Source organism: Balearica regulorum, chromosome 15 (assembly GCF_011004875.1).
Source record: "Balearica regulorum gibbericeps isolate bBalReg1 chromosome 15, bBalReg1.pri, whole genome shotgun sequence".
Taxonomy (NCBI): domain Eukaryota; kingdom Metazoa; phylum Chordata; class Aves; order Gruiformes; family Gruidae; genus Balearica; species Balearica regulorum.
The window spans coordinates 11,114,744-11,131,664 of NC_046198.1; the positions used below are offsets into that span (position 1 = coordinate 11,114,744).

Here is a 16,921-nt window from a genome sequence, read left to right on the forward strand (position 1 = left end):
GCATTCAGTGATGTTTGCAGTAAAGCAGATGTTACCAAACACAAATGCAAATAGTTCCTTGAGTTTGGAGATATTTTTCCCCTCAAAAAAAGAGCTCCTACACTTCAGGAGGGCAGCGATAGAACAGCAGGATGTTTGTCAAGGAAGTGTAAAAATGCTAAAAGGATTCCAGCCCTTTGCAGTTCTGGCCTGACATGGTGAGAAAGAAAAGAGGAGACAGCATTAATAAAAACAGCAGGTGTAGTTTCAGAAGATTATACCAACATTTACCAGTCAGGCCTGTAAGGTCTCCAAAACAAAAGTCCTCGATTCAGGACAGAATCCCCTCTGATGTTTCTGAGAACAACGGCAGGTCGACATAAGTCAGTCACCCAACTGCCATCCAATGTGCAGCGTGGGAATCAGCAGGTTTAATTTAACGGTGAATTTGTTGCTAATTACAGCAGGTTAACCTAAGGAAAGAGAAGCCCCATCAAAGCAACACAGTCGAGCCTTAGTTCAATGAATTCCCCTCTCTAACTGCAGCTCCAGTCTAACCCCTTGCTGCATGACTCACACAGTCGCTGCAGGGCACTCGGTTTCAGTCAACTTTGCCAGCACCTGCCAGTCTGGTGACAGACGATTCCCTGTTAAACGAGCTGGCAGATACCAGGTAAAGGACCACAGGAGCTTGGACAGAGCTCTCAGGTGACCACTGTCCTTAAGAGAAAGCATTAGGCTACAGCTCATCCTGCCCTGATTTGGTGGGAAAGATGAGCTGAAATGGCTTTTTCCAGCTCCGATTTGCAGAAGACTGAACTGATTACAGCTTCCAGTAAGGCTGCCATGACATAAATTACCTTCTTCTGGCTTTTGTTTTTCAATATCATTTCTGTTAATAAAACTGCCTCTTTCATTTCATATTGGTCCTAAAGCCAAAAAAGGGCATTACCATCAGACCTTCCAGAATGTGATTTTTTAGGAAGATCTTGAATTCTTTTCTCCTTTTTCCTGAAACATTGGTCCCTTACTAATGGCAAACTTATTGAAACAAATTCATAGCTTCAGTGTATTTTCTTTATTAGAAGAGAGGAGCAGAACACTGTTATCATAAAAACTTATGATAAAACTGTCTTTCAAAGAACTGACATAAAAAGCTATCCTTTATCTCACTGCTGTGCTCAGGGAAAAGCCATCTGGCAATAACTGCCTTTGTCTCTGGATAATGCTGAAATCTTTCCGACTGCCTCTGTAAATGTACCTTCTGCTCACGCACACCGTAACAAAGAGGGAAAAGCTCCCTGTGCTGGGGTGAAGCCGTGCACCTTTTCCTTCCTCAGGGCAAAAGCTCCTTACGCCACCGAGTCCATTTGGGTTTTTGGGATCGCTGGGGCCTCGGGTTCCCAAAGGCCTGGTCAGATTTGTGCTACGGCCTGGTAACGCTTTACTGCGGGTCGTCAGTGCCGTTACCTCAAGGAGGGGATTTACAGCTACAGAACCCGCAGCGCATTCAGGCCCCGTTTCATCACGGACAAAGCGAAATGTTTCCGCACCACCGCCGCAGTCTCTGAGCGTCGCTGCGAAGGGCTCAACTAAAAACCGAGAAAACAGATTTCCCCCGACCGCGGCGCTGAAAGGGGCTCTGCAGAAATGCCTCTTTTTCTCCTTTTACAGGAATTGGCCATCCATCGTTCCTCGCAGTCACGCATCGCACCCTCTCACTCTCCACCTTCACCTTTCCCGCAGAGACGTCAGAGACTCTGGGGCAGCGTGATCAGCAACGCGCGCACCCCGTCACGACCACTGCGAAGGGGAGCTCCCCCGAGCTCCTCGGGGATCCCGTCCGGAGGTCAGGCCGGTAAGTACACAAACCTCCCCCCGAGCCCAGCCGCAGCCCGCCCGGCTCCAGCCGCGATGCCGCGTCTCCGGTCTGACGGCACGACCGGGCCCCAGCTGCACGTGCCTGGTGACGCCAACCGGCACCCACCGACCCGCTTCCCCTCTGCCCGTGTCCGGCCTTCCCCCGCCCCGGGACAGCAAACGCCACGGAGCAGCTGGGCCCCGGCAGGAGACACGGGATAAGCAAAGCCCATCCGAAGGGCTGGAGCCCCGCGCCCACGGCGACCTGCCTCGACCTCCGCGCTGCTGCTCGGGGAGGGAAAGGCGCCACGGCGCGGCCGGGCGGCAGGGCCAGACCCGCCTGGGGGAACCCCGGGCCCCGGATCGCCGCTGCCCGGCCGGACGGCAGCCGCGGGAGGACCGGAGAGGGCACACCGCCCTCCGGCAGCGACTTCCGGTTCGCGTCGCGGAGGAACCGTCCGTCATTGGGCGTCCCGGCGGAAAGCCCGCCTCTCTCCCGGCGGCGCCTCAGGCGCATGCGCCCGGCACTTCCGGCGGTGGCCATGGTGACGGCGGTAGCCAGGTACGGCCCGGCGCTCCCCCCCCCCTCAGCCCCAGCCGCCTCGGTCCCTTCCCGGCGGGGAGACAGCCCCTTTCTGCCGGCGGCCCCTCAGGACCCCGCTCAGCAGCGAGCGGGACAGGGCTGCTGGCACCCCGCTGTGACCCTGCGGTGCCCGCCGGTGGCCGTGGGGTCTGCCCACCCCCGCCCGCCGGTGATCCGCCCGGGGAACCCGCGGGGAGGTGGCCAGGGGGCTGCGGGCGGGGTGTTCTGAGGGCTGGAAGTCTGGCGGATGGGGGAGAGGTTGGGTGGAGGTGGCCGCGACCTGCGTGCAGGGAAACCCTGGGCTCTCGAGTACATAGCTCGTCGCTGGTGCAGCTGTTAAATACCTGCCATAGACAAATCGGCGCGGGAGAGACATTGAGCCAACCCTCACTTTCTCACTATGCTGTAGGTGATTCTTGATTTGATAAATGTCTGCAAAAGACTTTCTCTGGCACAGCAAATGTTTTAATTTTCTAATCGTGCCGCTTTGGTTTACCTTTACGTCCCAAACACCAAGTGGGAGGGTTGGAAATGAAGCTTGTAACTGAATAGAAGTGGCAGGAAAGTTTATGAGAAGATGATTTCTCAAGTCCAGTCTGAGTTTTCAGTGCTAGAAACATATTTCCCCCCCTCCCTGTACCATGGGGTGAGGTGGTGGTTTTGCATAACAATTACGTAAAAACGTAAGCAGAGTGCCATTGCATGGCTACTGAAATACAACAGATGGTTTTCCTAGACATTGCTTCAAGTAATGCTTGTGAGATGATAGCTTGTTCAAATCGCACTAGAAAAAAATTAATTCAAAATATTGCAACTGATACTTGCCAACCCTTCAGCAGACCTCAAACACTCCTTCAGTGTTGCCAGCTACATACAATGAGACCTACCAGCCACCATTGCATACCACTTCTGTGGCACTCTTCATAATGCCAGTTGCCATCGTATCTTCTGAGAATTCCAGCTGTGTTACTGTATTCCTCCTCCTGAACCCCTTCTCTGTCCTCCTTTTGAAATGATCGTATTGTAGTGAGGGGCTCTGTCCAGTTCCTGCATTCCTTAGTTTTACTGGTTTCTAATGACCTCGGTGTATTTTTTACATTATTTCCTGCTTATGAAGTTTGGCATGAAAGCTGATTATGTAAGCATGTGAATGCACACTGGTATTTCAGTAATTCAATTGTTTGAATTAATGTAATCATTGTTTTTTCTCATTGGGTTTTGAATGCGTTTTTTGAAGTTTAACTTACCATTTATGGGGATCTTGTGCATCAGAGAAATTGTCAGCAAATTTCCCATTGGCTTATTATTAAATCACTGATTCAACAGACAATGCTATGTGACCTTTTTTTTTTTCTGGCTTAGACATCTGTAAGTTTGATTTCAGTTTCTTTCCAAAGCAGTTGGGTCAGTAAAACTGTCTAGGTGATATTAAATGCAAGTAACGCTCACTTTTCTCCCCATCAAACATGGCTTAGAAGGGATTTAGTGAATTTGGTCTGCTGGAGGGAATACCCATTTCCCCAGTAAATACCAGATTTTGATGCAGAGTCTGATGAGAAACTCATCTGTCCGTTCAGTTGTGCTCAAAGTTCTCAAGAATTTTAAGAGAAGAAATTAAAAGTCTGTTTTAATTAGCATGATACCCATTTTAGAGTGTGCACTATAACATCAGCATATACCCCAAAACTAATTACAGTAGTAGAGAATTGCAACTGATTCACAAGTTGCTTTCCTCCCCCCCCAAGTGTGTAAAGACTAGTTTTGGTCTTTCCAGATGCTCTGGATTCAATACTAGAACTTATTTGTTTAGTGCTAGAAATAATCAGAGGGTCATTGTAAGTTTTGTATCATTTTGAACTCACCTCTACCTTTTTAATCTGGGGGTTAAATTACCCCCACATTTCAAAGGTCACAGACCGTACTGCTGAGGCTTGTTTTTAGAGGCAGTTCTTGGCTGTGCTAGCATTGGACAGAGTGCGTCTGCCTGGACTGCTGCCAGTTCCAAATTTAAGTCAGGGCTGTCCTGTTAAAAGACCGGAGGGAGACACCGTCTCACAGAGTCACTGGCAAGTGAGTTCTTTTCAAAGGTAGGATATTGTGCTTTCTTCAGACTAAAGTCGGTAGCTAACCAAGGTTAGAGCTGCTGTGCTTCTGGCCAAGGGCTTCCTTAGAAAAAAAATATTTTTTTCCTTCCTTTTATCCCCCCCACCTTTTAAATGGCACCTTTTGATTTCTGAGAATAGCCTCCCAGTTGCTGCCATTTGTCACGTAAAGGACAATGTGATTCTAGGTGGCTGAAGCTAAAGGAGAATAGGTGTTTAGGGAAACTATCACGGATTTAGTTTCTTTTAGGACTTGATGTCATCTTTGGTGCCTTTAGTGCACTCTTGACCTTATTAACTAAGATCCTTGTTCCTTCGGAATTCGTTGTCCTGGCTTTTACGGGATAACATGCAGATTTTGTTTTAAGGGGAAAGTTGTTTTTTTTTTAATAGATTTAAGTGATTTATTTTCTGGTAAGCCTTTCAAAAAGCTTCCAATCACCTGTATTTGCTTACATTATTGGTGTTCTGCTGTCTAATAACCTGCATATTCTAATCCTGCCTTTTGGGACAGAGAACCAAGAATTACAGGACTTTATTTGAACCAATAATGAGCAGTGGCTTCTCTCCTGCTGGTAACCTGGTGTCATAAACATTATCTGTCAAGAATTAATAACAGTTATAAAACAGCATTAATTGCCAAGTTTTTGAACAAAGGTGACAGCGAGGTCTCAGACCTTTGAGCGAGAGGTCTGAGGATATCCACTTCATCTCCAGTTAGGTGTGGAAAGCCATGTGTTCCGCACCCTCCCCCACGTTTTTAATGTGACATGGTGTTATGTGCCCTGGGATGTCTTTAGTTACTTCAGGGACTTATCTATCTTAAGTTGGGTTTTATGCTTTTTATCTTCTTTTCCCAGCCTTTGTCTTGCAACTTAGCATTTTTGTTGATGTGAATCAAGTCTTTTTTTACCTATGATCTATCTCATTCTCCTGCAGATTGCAGCAGTTTTTTTCCCCTGGATTTTGCAACAAATAACCCCAATACTGAACAGAATGTAACTTCTCCTTCAGGTTGCAGCAATTCTTTCCTTTGGGTTTTCCACTAAATAGCCCTGAGAACTGAACAGGACGTAACTGCCACCCTGTTGTGTCAGTAGCCTGGCCCTGGGCTCTGTGAGCCGGATATTGTTGAACATACTGCAGTATGGCTTGAGCTGATTTCCATGTTCACTTGTCCCACTGATACTTATTTTATCAATGATTATTTAAAGCATGTTCAATATGACAAGCTAAAATAAGGACTCATGGGTTTGTGACATAACTGGTCTTTGAAATAAAAGAAAAACTTGTTGATGTAGTCCGGAAGTGCTACAGGAATTCCGTCTTCTTTCCAAAATAATTTGGTTCAGCTAGGTTGTTCTGTTTCTCAAGCCTGACTGAATTGAGATTTTCTGTCAGGGCCTTTTTTTAAGGGGCCATTTGAGTACCTTCCTTGGAAGAGGGTACTGCAACTGTATACCTTAATAAAAAAGGACCTACATCTCTAATCAGTTGGCTAGTCCTTCTCCTTCTTGCTGCCCTCCTTCATCCAGTCTTTCTCTTCCCCATCCTGTATCAGGAGTTACCTGTTGATTCACACTCTAGCCTGGAAGCTGCAAAAGTGGGTTGTTGCTGCTGCTGACTGGGTTCTGGGCTTGCTGCAGCCTTCAGGCAGAGACTGGGAAATCTGCCCAGTTGCTGTATATAATAGGTGGGGGAGAGAAAGAACAATGAAAGGCTAGGAAATAGTTTTCAAGTGAAAAAGGATTAAAGGCAGACCTTTGTTTAGAAAGTAGATAAGTGATATGATTAAGGAGTAAGTTAAGCAGGTTCATATTGATGAGCAATGGATGGTACCTGACCAAAACAAGGATAGCTTTCAGTTGATAGGCTTGGGGGCTCTTTTCCACCAGCCTCTGTGGCAGAGTTCGGTCCTCGCAAACATAACCCTTATTTTTGTCAAAGAATCTGAAAGAACCATGCTGTAATCAAACATGGGACCCCTCCTATCTCCTAGTGTGGTTTAATTAGAAAAGGTGTCAGAAAAGCCCCATCTTCCCAGCTACCTTTTCATCTGCTTTATGGTCATCTGCATTTTACTGAAATCAGAAGCAAAGCTGGTCAGGATCAGATTTTTAAAATGCCTCAGCTTCAACATGGGCTCATGAAGGAGGTGCCACTCCACCTGTCAGCTCCCACTTTGGAAATAACAAAAGGTGCTAAATGGGAGCCAAAGATTTTTGATTCCAAAATGTCCTGTAAACCACGCTGCTCAATGTCAGCACAGCACCTGTTGTCCCTGCCCACACCTTGTCTTCTAAATCTCAAGAGACCGTTGAGAGCAAAAAGAAAAAAAAGGGACAACATAAAGAGGGCAGCTGCTTTAAACAACTAGCTGAACATCAGCTAGTAAGGAGAACTTTCTTCTTACCCAGCTTAAAGAAGGCCAGTGGTCATGTCTCAACAGCTCTTTCCCAGGAATTATTTTAGTGGTGAAACGCACTCTTACGTTAAATCAACTCTACCAGTCCTCTGCTGTAAATTGGTACAAAACACACACTTTGTGCGCACTCAGCACAAAGAGGTGGAAGAAAGATGCTGGTCTGAGCAGCTGGGTGCTGTGCTCATGCACTGCTTTGCAACGGAATGAGTTTAATCCTCCTTTTGGGTTTCTGATTTCCCACTTTGGGCATACTCCCTATGCCTGGGGGAGCTTGTGGTCTGGATGTCTAGCTGCATTATGCACAGTATATTACACAAGGATGTACTTTGTAGATACGTGAGTTAGCTCAGGAATGGGAAGCTCCATAGTACCTTGAGAAGAGTTGTGTACTAACTTGATGGTTTTATTTTTAGACCTTGTCAAGCTTATTTAGAGCTAGCTCAGCTATCTTTATGTGTTATTTTATTGTGTTCTAGCTATTAACTCCAGAAATACTTATTTTATACAGTTCTATTACTGTTTCAGCAAGCTAGCCTGTTCACTGACCAGCTACCTGAGGAATTCTGTCAAAGCCCTGGATGGAAATCTGGAAGAGCTTGACATTTTCCACATTAGCTCTGTTCTGTGGCATGTAGAGCCTCTGCCATCCCCTCAGCTCCGTGCAAGCTCAGTCCTACTTCATGACACTGAATTCTGGCTTAGCATTATTAGTTACCTCTTGTTTTCTGCTTCTCATGCTGTCCTTTTGTTTGAAGCAGCATATGAGTTGTGTGTCCAGACCTTTCCCGTATCTTCCTGGTAAAGGCCTATCTTGCCGTTCAAACCACAAGAGTTCAAACTATCTGCACAACAGGGAAGATGTACTAATATTTGCGTTTGACTTTATGAACGAGCCAAAAGTCGTATAGATTCCAGGATGGGTTTGTAACTGACTTTTTACTGTGACATCAAGCATAAAACCTTGGGGGTATATACAGTGGGAAAATTAGTGACCTTTTTTACAGCAGAAGTATCACTTACTCTTTGGCCATGCAGTAAGCTGTAACATAAACTACTCCCTTGAAGGCAATGGCTTAGCAAGGAGATTAGGGCTATGCATTGGTATCAGAATCCAGTTCCAGGATGAGCTAGGTCTCGTAGATAGCTTTAGCTTAGGTTTCATTCACAGGTTTAATTTCAGTATATTAGAACACAGGTCCATGCTGCTAAACTGCATAATTGATGTTGGCATAAAAGTAAAGAGCATGAATGTAGGCTTTAGCCTACTAGATTGGACATGTGGTTCATTTAAATCAGATAACTTGTCTCTACTAACAGGTGGTGTAAGACACAGGAGATGGAAGCACAGATTTCAGTGCACTGAGCAAATAACATGCTCAGAGAGAAAACTTACTCTGCGTCTCCAGAAGGTAGACTGGCTTACGTCCATCTGGGATAATACATAGTAACTGGTCTCTGGCATGTAGATACTGTGGTAGTGGCTGTTCTAGAGAAATCTAAGAGATTTTATTACAATCAGAAGAATGCAGAGAGATATCCCAGCCCTGAGGAGCTTTCACTCTAAATAAACTTTGTACAAGAGAGTGAATCTAGAGCAAAACGTGGGACCAGCATCTCTGAACCCAAGTTTGTTACATGACAGCTAACAAGATCCAACACCAAGTGTTCTGCTGGGATGTTCAGATTAGCAGTTAAATGCTTAACATTGGGTACTGATGTGAACTTTTGAAAATCTAAATAAAGGGATAAAGAAATCTGGTGAAGATACCTCTGTATGGGATTTGGTTTACTGGTGGTCTAAGACAGGGTTAAGACAAAAGAATTTCCCTAGTTTTCAAGCCTCTGCTAATTTTCTTGATGGTGAAATGATCTGTTTCCTTTTATCTTGTGTCTCTAGGAAGACCGTTCAGAAAAGAAAACTCATGGATCTCACAAGCAGTGTCATCATCCCACTGCTCTTTGGCAGCTTGGGGATCTTTGCCCTTTTTCGGCTACTGCAGTGGATGCGGATGCGAGCTTATCTCCAGGAAGCAGTGGTCGTGATCACGGGGGCTACCTCTGGCCTGGGAAAAGGTAGGTACCAGAAGGCAGGCACCGAAAGCAGGACAAGCAGAGGGTTGTGGAAGGGGCACCTGTTGGAATAAAGCAGAAAGTTCCCGTTACTCTGAATTTTGGGAGACATAGCTTGCACAGTCATACCAGTTATAACTACAGCCAGCGCAAATTTTGATGCAAGAAAGTCTCAAAATTTGGTGAGGAAAATTTTAATCGTGCTGTATAAACTGGAGCTTGTCAAAGTAAGGAACAAGTTATACTGTTCTTGTGCTGTCAGGGGTCTTTTCTTTAAATCCTGAAAAAGCCAGGAAGTCAAATTGTTTCTCTAAAACTTCCCAGAACTGGTGTTCTGCATTCATGTTTGTTGCATTTCCAGATACCCTGCCATACCTTCCACTCCTACTCCCTGCCCCCCAAGTTAAGGTACTTTTTTTCTTTTGGTACAAATCCCTCCATTCTAAATTCACACTCTTGGCAACATTAAGACCAGTGAGGTTTTTTTTTTTTCCTAAATAGAAACACAGTATTTTTTTCCAAATAACATTTATTTTTTGTGTGAGTAGGTATTTTCTCTTAATTCTCCTTTCTTGAAGACAAGGTGCTCTCTGCTATCAAGGCCTTTCATTAGGATGAGTACATTTATAGAATAAAGCTTACATTGATGCTGTCTTTGCATGTGAGTTTGTCCTTCAGGATAGGGGTGTTCAGTAACTGAATGGCCATAGATTTCCACTGTCATACAGTGAAGTTTCCTCCCTTATTGACTCATTGGCAAGATCTTATACTATTCCCCTCACTCCCAGTTATTAATGTACTAGACTACCTCTATAATTACTGTGTGTTCTTAGACACCTTTTGTCCCTGTCATCTCTTGCACAAATAAGCAATTTGTCTCACTGGATCACAGAGGGGTAGGGCAGAAGAACGTGCAATTGCCTCAGCAGCTGGTAGCACGGAAAGGAGGACAAGAGCATGGTATCCCTTGGCATCCCTTCTTCAGCCCTTCCTTGACGAAGAGGATCACCTTGATGGAGCCATTAGTTCCAAGGCTTCCAAAACCTTTGGAGGTGTTCACCAGAACTGGAACTCCTACGATCAGGCCCCACTGCATTAGATGACATACATGAGGTAACTGTAGTCCCTCTTAAGAAGGGCATATAGTCAAAAATTAAGAGGCACAGGCAAATTCGACCAGCTGATGTGGGAGGATAGGTAAACAGCACAATAACTGCATAACCAGCACAGTAACTGTGAACACACCAGCTGCCTCACTGCTGTCATGTGTCTGTCAAAGTCACAGAAAAATGGCACCTTGCTGTGACTTCACTGTAAATCAGCCTATCGCTCCAGAGTAATAAAGCTACCTTAGATCCTCACTAGCTAAAAGCAGTTTTAGCCTATCACCAGGTATGATGTGGGTCTGCTGTTTGTCTCTGACATTCAAATGTCTACTTTTCTCTCTTCCTTGCTTCCTCCAAAGAATGTGCAAAAGCTTTCCATGCAGCTGGCTCCAAGCTGGTGCTCTGTGGCAGAGACAGTGAGAAACTCAAAGACCTGGTGCAGCAGCTTTCTACCATGACCAATCACCGAAAGAACGTAAGTGTGGAAGGAGGGGCTCGTTGTCTCGTGTGGCTGGGATTTCTGTTCATGTTGTTACAGAAGTTACAGAATTGCTTGTGGCCTGTTCTGTTGAGCAATAGGAAAAATGCAACTCTGTGGTTAGGTATAGATACTGCTGTAGGAGCTGACATGTCATATCTTGTAAAAAAACCTACAAAAATAAGTCAGCTGAAAGACTCCCTGCCTTGTAATGGAAGTGAAAGCATATCAGAGTGCAGAGTGCCCAGACCCCTTGCATCTGTATGTCATCTACTGAATCTGGAAAAGTGACTTTCCTTCTGTTGGCTTTTATTTTTCACGTCTAGTTCTGCTGACAGGGGCTAAGAAAGGTATTGCTGGCTTCTGAAGAAGACACATGGGTTAAGTTTTTTACTATTTCAGATGCATTTTCCTTAATAAGACAATAGCAAACTTTAGTACTTGAGGAAGATCTCACTTGCCCCTTTCCTAGGCTCTGGTATAAGGAACAGGCTACAGGAACAGTAGAGCACAACCTGCTCCTGTTGTGTGTTCCAACCAAATGGAACTGCTACACTCTAACTGCACAAGGTTTGGATGGCCTTGCTTCTGTGCTGCCAGGGCTGGGAAATCCCATCATAAGCGTGAACATTCAGCACATTCAGCACACCCTGAACTGGTCTTTTGCCAACTTTTGTTTATTCACAGACACACAAACCTCACACTGTGGTATTTGACCTCTCGGACACTAAAACTGTCCTAAATGCTGCTGAAGAGATCCTGAAGTACTTGGGTCACGTGGACATACTGATCAACAATGCAGGCATTAGCTTCCGCGGCACAATTGTGGACACAGGACTGGATGTGGACAAGAAAGTGATGGAAACAAATTATTTTGGTCCTATAGCCCTCACCAAAGGTACCCGTGATCCGGATTAGGGGGGGACAATGGCCAATACCTTCTGCAGGCCAACACAACTAAGCACAGCTTAACTTCTGTTTGTAATTGTATTTGGTGCAGTACAGTATAAGAGGGGAGGAAAGTTTCATTTTATGGGCAGGCCTCAAGTTGATGCTTGGGCATGATGGTGTGGGGAGTACCTGATTAGAGATACCACCTTGATAGAACACCTCCTGACTGTAGTCTGACGGGAACTTATGAAGAGAGATACGGTTAGCCTGTCTGCTCTGATAAAACCCTAGAGAACACAGTATGGGCTCTAGGTGAAGCTGTAGCTTCCTACAAAGCTTCTTTGGTTACAGAAAGTTCAGCTGGGAGGGTGTCAGCTGCAGGAACTGGAAAGATATACTGGTGGCAGAAAAGAGCAAATCCCACTGACTGTGGGACATCACAGCAACTGCACCAGCCTTTGTGCAGCCTGGTGAGCACAAGGAATCTCCCGACAGGTGAATGTCCCAGATTGCAGCTTCAGGCAGAGGCATCCCGAGCACTATCCCTTGCCCAACCCCTACACTGAACAAGGATCTTGTAATTCAGTGAGGAGTCTCTGAAAGCATCAATTCTTGACAGCAGTAATGGCAGGACTGTTATTCTGAATGGCTCTTTTCTGTCTTTTGCTAGCACTTCTCCCTTCCATGATCAAGAGGAGACAAGGCCACATTGTGGCCATCAGCAGCGTTCAAGGCAAAATAAGCATTCCTTTCAGATCAGCATGTAAGTACCTCCACAGAAGATGGGGAAGACGTATTTGGGGCACCAGACCGAATGAATACTTGGCTACTGCTTCCACATTAGCTCTCCGTAGAGCTGGCTGCATGCAGGCAAGGCAGAGCTGTGCATCATTCCTGCTGTGGTCTCAAATCACTGACAGCTGTTAAGGAAGGCACTCTCAAATACAAAATCTTAGCCTTGTCCTAAGGTTGTTAAGGGATGGGGAAACAGAAGATGCTTTCAGTGTCTTGAAAATAGATTGATATTCCTATCTTATCACTTGTGAGTCCCTATAAACTTTCTGATTAATTCCATGATTTTATTGCATTTTATCCATGCTGTTTGCCTGGTTAATCTCCCATAAGAAAGTAGAAACTTTTTGTTTTAATAAGTTTTGAAGTGCCATAGTACAAACAATGCCAAAATAACAGCCTGAACGGTGATCTTGATCTGGCAAACTCTTCATGCTAAATCAGTTATGAGAAGTAGTAATATTGGTGAGATTACTGGAAAAAGCCTTACAAAAGGTAGAAGAACTAAAAGGAGACTGTTTGGTATACAAACATCTGTAAATCACTGAAAATAAACATTAAAATGGAAAACTACAGTGGGGATGGCATGAGTGGTAGGGCATGCTGCTGAGTGAAGGAGAGCCTGGAACGTCTGCACCGTCTGGTCTTGCAGATGACGTGGGTATGATTGCACCAAGAACTGTGTTCTGAGGAGCTGCCAGAGCACTTGCACCATGACCGGAGCTGCGTGGGTCTGGCAGTGCAGAGCTCGGCTCTTGCGTAGGTCCTCAGACAGGGCACGGAGCCTGCGCTCAGCTCTGTGCTGCTGCTGTCAGCCATGCAGCCATGTTGACGTGATGGCAGTCACGGTGGTAGTGACCAAGCACACACGGAAAGGGAGTGAGCAAAAGGAGTTGCTCAGCCATTTAACAGGGGGAAATCCTGCCCCAGGCCACACTTCTCTACTCCTGTCTGCTCATGTGATCAGGTTTTGACTTGTGTGCAGCCAAGCTCTGAACCTGCTCTGCAAGTCCATAGCGCTCAGCGCATGTAGGGCAGCCGGGCGCTCAGCAACGAATGTCAGCTCTGCCCTCCTGTACTGGCATCGCATTGCCCCAGCCCCAGCCTGCCTTATCAAATGCTTCCCCAGCCAGGCTTCGCGTCTCCTTTATCACAAGTGGGAGGCAGCTTGGGTTCACTCCATAGTCCTTTGGCATGGCTGTGATATTAAGCTCAGGATCCTAGCCAGTTTCTAACTTGAGTATTTACATTTTGCCTTCCTAAATTGCCTCTCACTCCCACTACCTGTTGCTGCCATTCAGTAAAAAAAAACCTCTAGAAGTTAGAGAACAGCTGCTGTGTTCTTGCTGAGAAGTGGCTGCATTGCAGTGAAAAACCCATTCAGGAGAAAGAATCTTCCTTCAGCCTTGCTCCTTCTCCTTTGTGCATAGTCCTTTTCCTGTTTTTCAGATGCTGCCTCTAAGCACGCTACCCAGGCTTTCTTTGATTGTCTACGAGCAGAGGTGGAACAGTATGACATTGATGTGACAGTGGTAAGCCCCGGATACATTCAGACAAACCTCTCTCTCAATGCTGTAACAGCAGATGGATCTCGCTATGGAGGTGAGATATGATTTTGTGCCCTATATCTAAAGCATCTCCGCATCACTGAGTTACTGCAAAGTGTGCCTGCAACATGCGGCCTCTGGTGGGGACACAGGTTAGCCCTGAAGTATAAAAGACAACTTTGCAGAGTAGGAACTGTAACACCCCAAAATTAACCTTCCTAAACAGCAACTACTGACTTCTAGCCCAACCATGAATTATACCTGCCTGTGCTTCCTGGTGTAAAAACCAAAACCGTACAAGCAGCTATGTGCAGTTAGAACTATGCATTCCTAGGAAGGGTGCTTAAGTGTGGGCTTACCTGCTGGTGTTGGTGCTTACTTGGCTTTCCTTTGGCAGTTATGGACAAGAATACCGCTGAAGGACAGACAGCCGCAGAGGTTGCTCAGGTGGTTCTCAACGCAGTGGGACAGAAGAAGAAGGAAGTACTTGTGGCCGGCCTAACACCCTCCCTGGCTGTCTACCTGCGAAACCTCTTCCCCAGGCTCTTCTTCACCTTAATGGCAACTAGAGCAAAAAAGGAGAGAAAAGCAAAGGACTCTTAGAGCTCAGCTCATTTGAGCAGTAACTGTAGGGAGAGGCCAACCCCCTGCAGTTTGGCTGGGACATCAGCAGAGGTGCTCCTGCAGGAAAAACCTTTCTCAAAATGCTGCAATTTACCATTGCATGGAGAGTGGGAAGCAGTTTCCCCCACCTTGGGGCAGGCCCGCTTGCTGGAAGACAGCACCTAAACCTCACCTGAAGAAGGGTGCTTGGACAAAGGGGAGAGCTGAGGCTGCAGGAGAGGGTAACTCAAGGGAACACACTTTGCAGTAGGGGAGGCCCATGTGCGGGAAGACTGCACCTCACCTCACTCCAGGCAGGCTCAGCTTTACTGGCCCACTACAAATAAAACCCCTGGTTTGCCTTCACACGAGCAGCTCTTAGCTTTCCCCACCCCGTGGCCTCTGTGAAATGATCCTCAGCTGGGAGTCCTCCTTATCAGCATCTCCTTCCCACCCGTTCCAATCTTATCTAGAACACGTTACTTGAAGTGGAAAACTTCACAGAGCCTCTGCTTGTTAACATGCCAAATCATATTAAGTCCACTGCCACTTTTAAAGAAGTGACTGATGTAAAACATAAGTTTTATTTGGCAATTGTTTTACCTGTCTGAATAATGCCTTACTGATGTACATTTAACTCTGTGCTACCTGACAGTACAGTATTAACCCCAGCACCAGTTAACACAGGGGAAGCACTGAACAGATAAAAAATAGCACAGCAAGGTGTACTGTTGCGTGTAAATAGTGTGCAGCTAATGGCAGCACACCTGGTCCACCTGCAGGCCTAGAGCACAGAGCAGGTGTGATTCTTCAGAAGCCAGGCACTGCCTTCTGGCAAAGCAGAGGAGAGTCTGTGTGCATACGGTGGACAGCATAGGAGACAGAACCTTAGTTCTCATCTGTTTTAAAGCAATCACAGATGCTAATTAGGATCCAGAGGAGGAACGATACCCGCCTGTTCAGATATCACCGGCTCCAGGGAGTCTGACAGCCTGAGGGAGTGCCATATTGCATTCCTCACCCCTTCTCCTCATGTGAGGGATACCTGCACCACTAGGAAAAAAGAATCGCTGCACAGAGATAGTTCAGTAAGGACAGAAATAATCTTTTTTAACTTACAATTGAAATAGAGCCTACTAGTGAGAACCAAGGTCCAGACCCCTGCTGCCGCCTCCATGCACTTACCAGCATTTTCCACATGCACTGCGTTGTACGTCCTGCCTGTGAGTGCACATCTGATGACAAATAAATTAAACTGCTCTGAAATTAATCCTTTGTTCTACTTCAGCTTGCAGGTAACATTACAGGAAGGGAAAGCAGGAAGGTTTGGGTTTTCTTTTCTTACATTCCCGCAAGGTGCTATTGTACCAATAGTAGTTGCAGAACAACATACTTTATCCCAGCCCTCTTTACATCTTCTGCTAGTTTACAGGGACATAGTGTGAATCCTCACAGAGGATTAGTCACACTAAAACTATGATTATAGCTGTGCAGGCTCAGCAGGACCTTCTCCTTCAAAAAGCCTTTTCTTGACCACTACAGATTTATAAATGATCTCTAAGAATCCATCCCAGATGGTGACCAGTACGCGTTTAATGATGAGAATGCTGCCTCTCAGTTTGGACATCCTCTACCATTTTCACTGTGGCTGGGGTTGCAGGTTTTTTACATAATAACTAAGGTTGAAATTGCAGGTTGAAGCTTTCAGGTGTATGTATCTTTTTCCTGTTAAGATAGGAAACCAAGGCATTACCTCTGCTCCCCCTCCACAAGAGTTTCTGTAAATGTTAGTTGTGCTTTTCCTTTCATGTTTTGCACGTTCAGGTCTTCCATTTCTTGGCAAAATACAGTGCTCCAGCCAGTCTTGTCCAGCTGCCCCATCTTCTGGTGTTTCAGTCATGGCGACCCCGGAAGGGCCGAGGTTCCACTTTGCATTTCTGTGTCATCATCCAGGGTGCTGAGGGGTGTAACACATCAGGCCTGAGGGAAAAAATTATGTGTGAGAGTTACTGCAGCTACCGTTTGAAATACTGCTCCAAGTCAGAGGTTACCCAGAGCGAGCACATTGCCCTTTGAAAGCAAATTCCCTCTCTGTGACGGGAGGAACATAGCACGCTCCATTTCAGAGCGCCTCCGTAATGGTCAGCAAAGCGTGTGGGGCTTTTGAAAGGAGGTTTGTCCCTAGCCACTGTAACCCACCGCTACTGGGGGGGCGGAGGGCAGAGACTGACCCCAAAGCCCCACATACAGCAACCATCACGTGTGATACAGTCAAACACAGGACCGTTGAGACTCGCTCTCATTCTCCCAGGTCATTTTGCATCATTACAGCACTGACTTAATAGCCAGGATGTCACTAAGCATTTTAGCTAATCATCACTAATATTTATTGTAAAACCTATGTCCTCTCCACCTCAGAATGGAGCAAAGGGTGCGTTTTAAAAACAGACCTACCTGTTGTAACCTCTAAGCTGATTTTTCACCT

At 46.0% G+C, this 16,921-nt stretch overlaps 1 protein-coding gene across 2 annotated transcripts; it reads left to right on the forward strand.

Moving 5' to 3' along the window:
- Positions 1-1,913: 1,913 nt before the first annotated feature.
- Positions 1,914-15,706, forward strand: DHRS7B (dehydrogenase/reductase 7B). Of its 2 annotated transcripts, none has more exons than XM_075768124.1 (7): positions 1,914-2,401; positions 8,847-9,022; positions 10,485-10,600; positions 11,291-11,501; positions 12,165-12,257; positions 13,736-13,888; positions 14,231-15,706. In XM_075768124.1, exons 1-7 carry the CDS (start codon positions 2,355-2,357, stop codon positions 14,434-14,436), a joined length of 1,002 nt encoding a protein of 333 aa, XP_075624239.1. In that variant the 5' UTR covers positions 1,914-2,354; the 3' UTR covers positions 14,437-15,706. The 2 variants fall into 2 exon arrangements, with proteins under 2 accessions (XP_075624239.1, XP_075624240.1); XM_075768125.1 differs by lacking the exon at positions 1,914-2,401 and adding an exon at positions 2,440-2,827.
- The last annotated feature ends 1,215 nt before the right edge of the window (positions 15,707-16,921 follow it).

Coding starts and splice junctions, on each gene's coding strand:
- DHRS7B (XM_075768124.1), top strand. CDS start 2,355: ATGCGCCCGGCACTTCCGGCGGTGGCCATGGTGACGGCGGTAGCCAG. Junction 2,402..8,846: donor ATGGTGACGGCGGTAGCCAG/GTACGGCCCGGC, acceptor TTGTGTCTCTAG/GAAGACCGTTCAGAAAAGAA. Junction 12,258..13,735: donor CATTCCTTTCAGATCAGCAT/GTAAGTACCTCC, acceptor CCTGTTTTTCAG/ATGCTGCCTCTAAGCACGCT.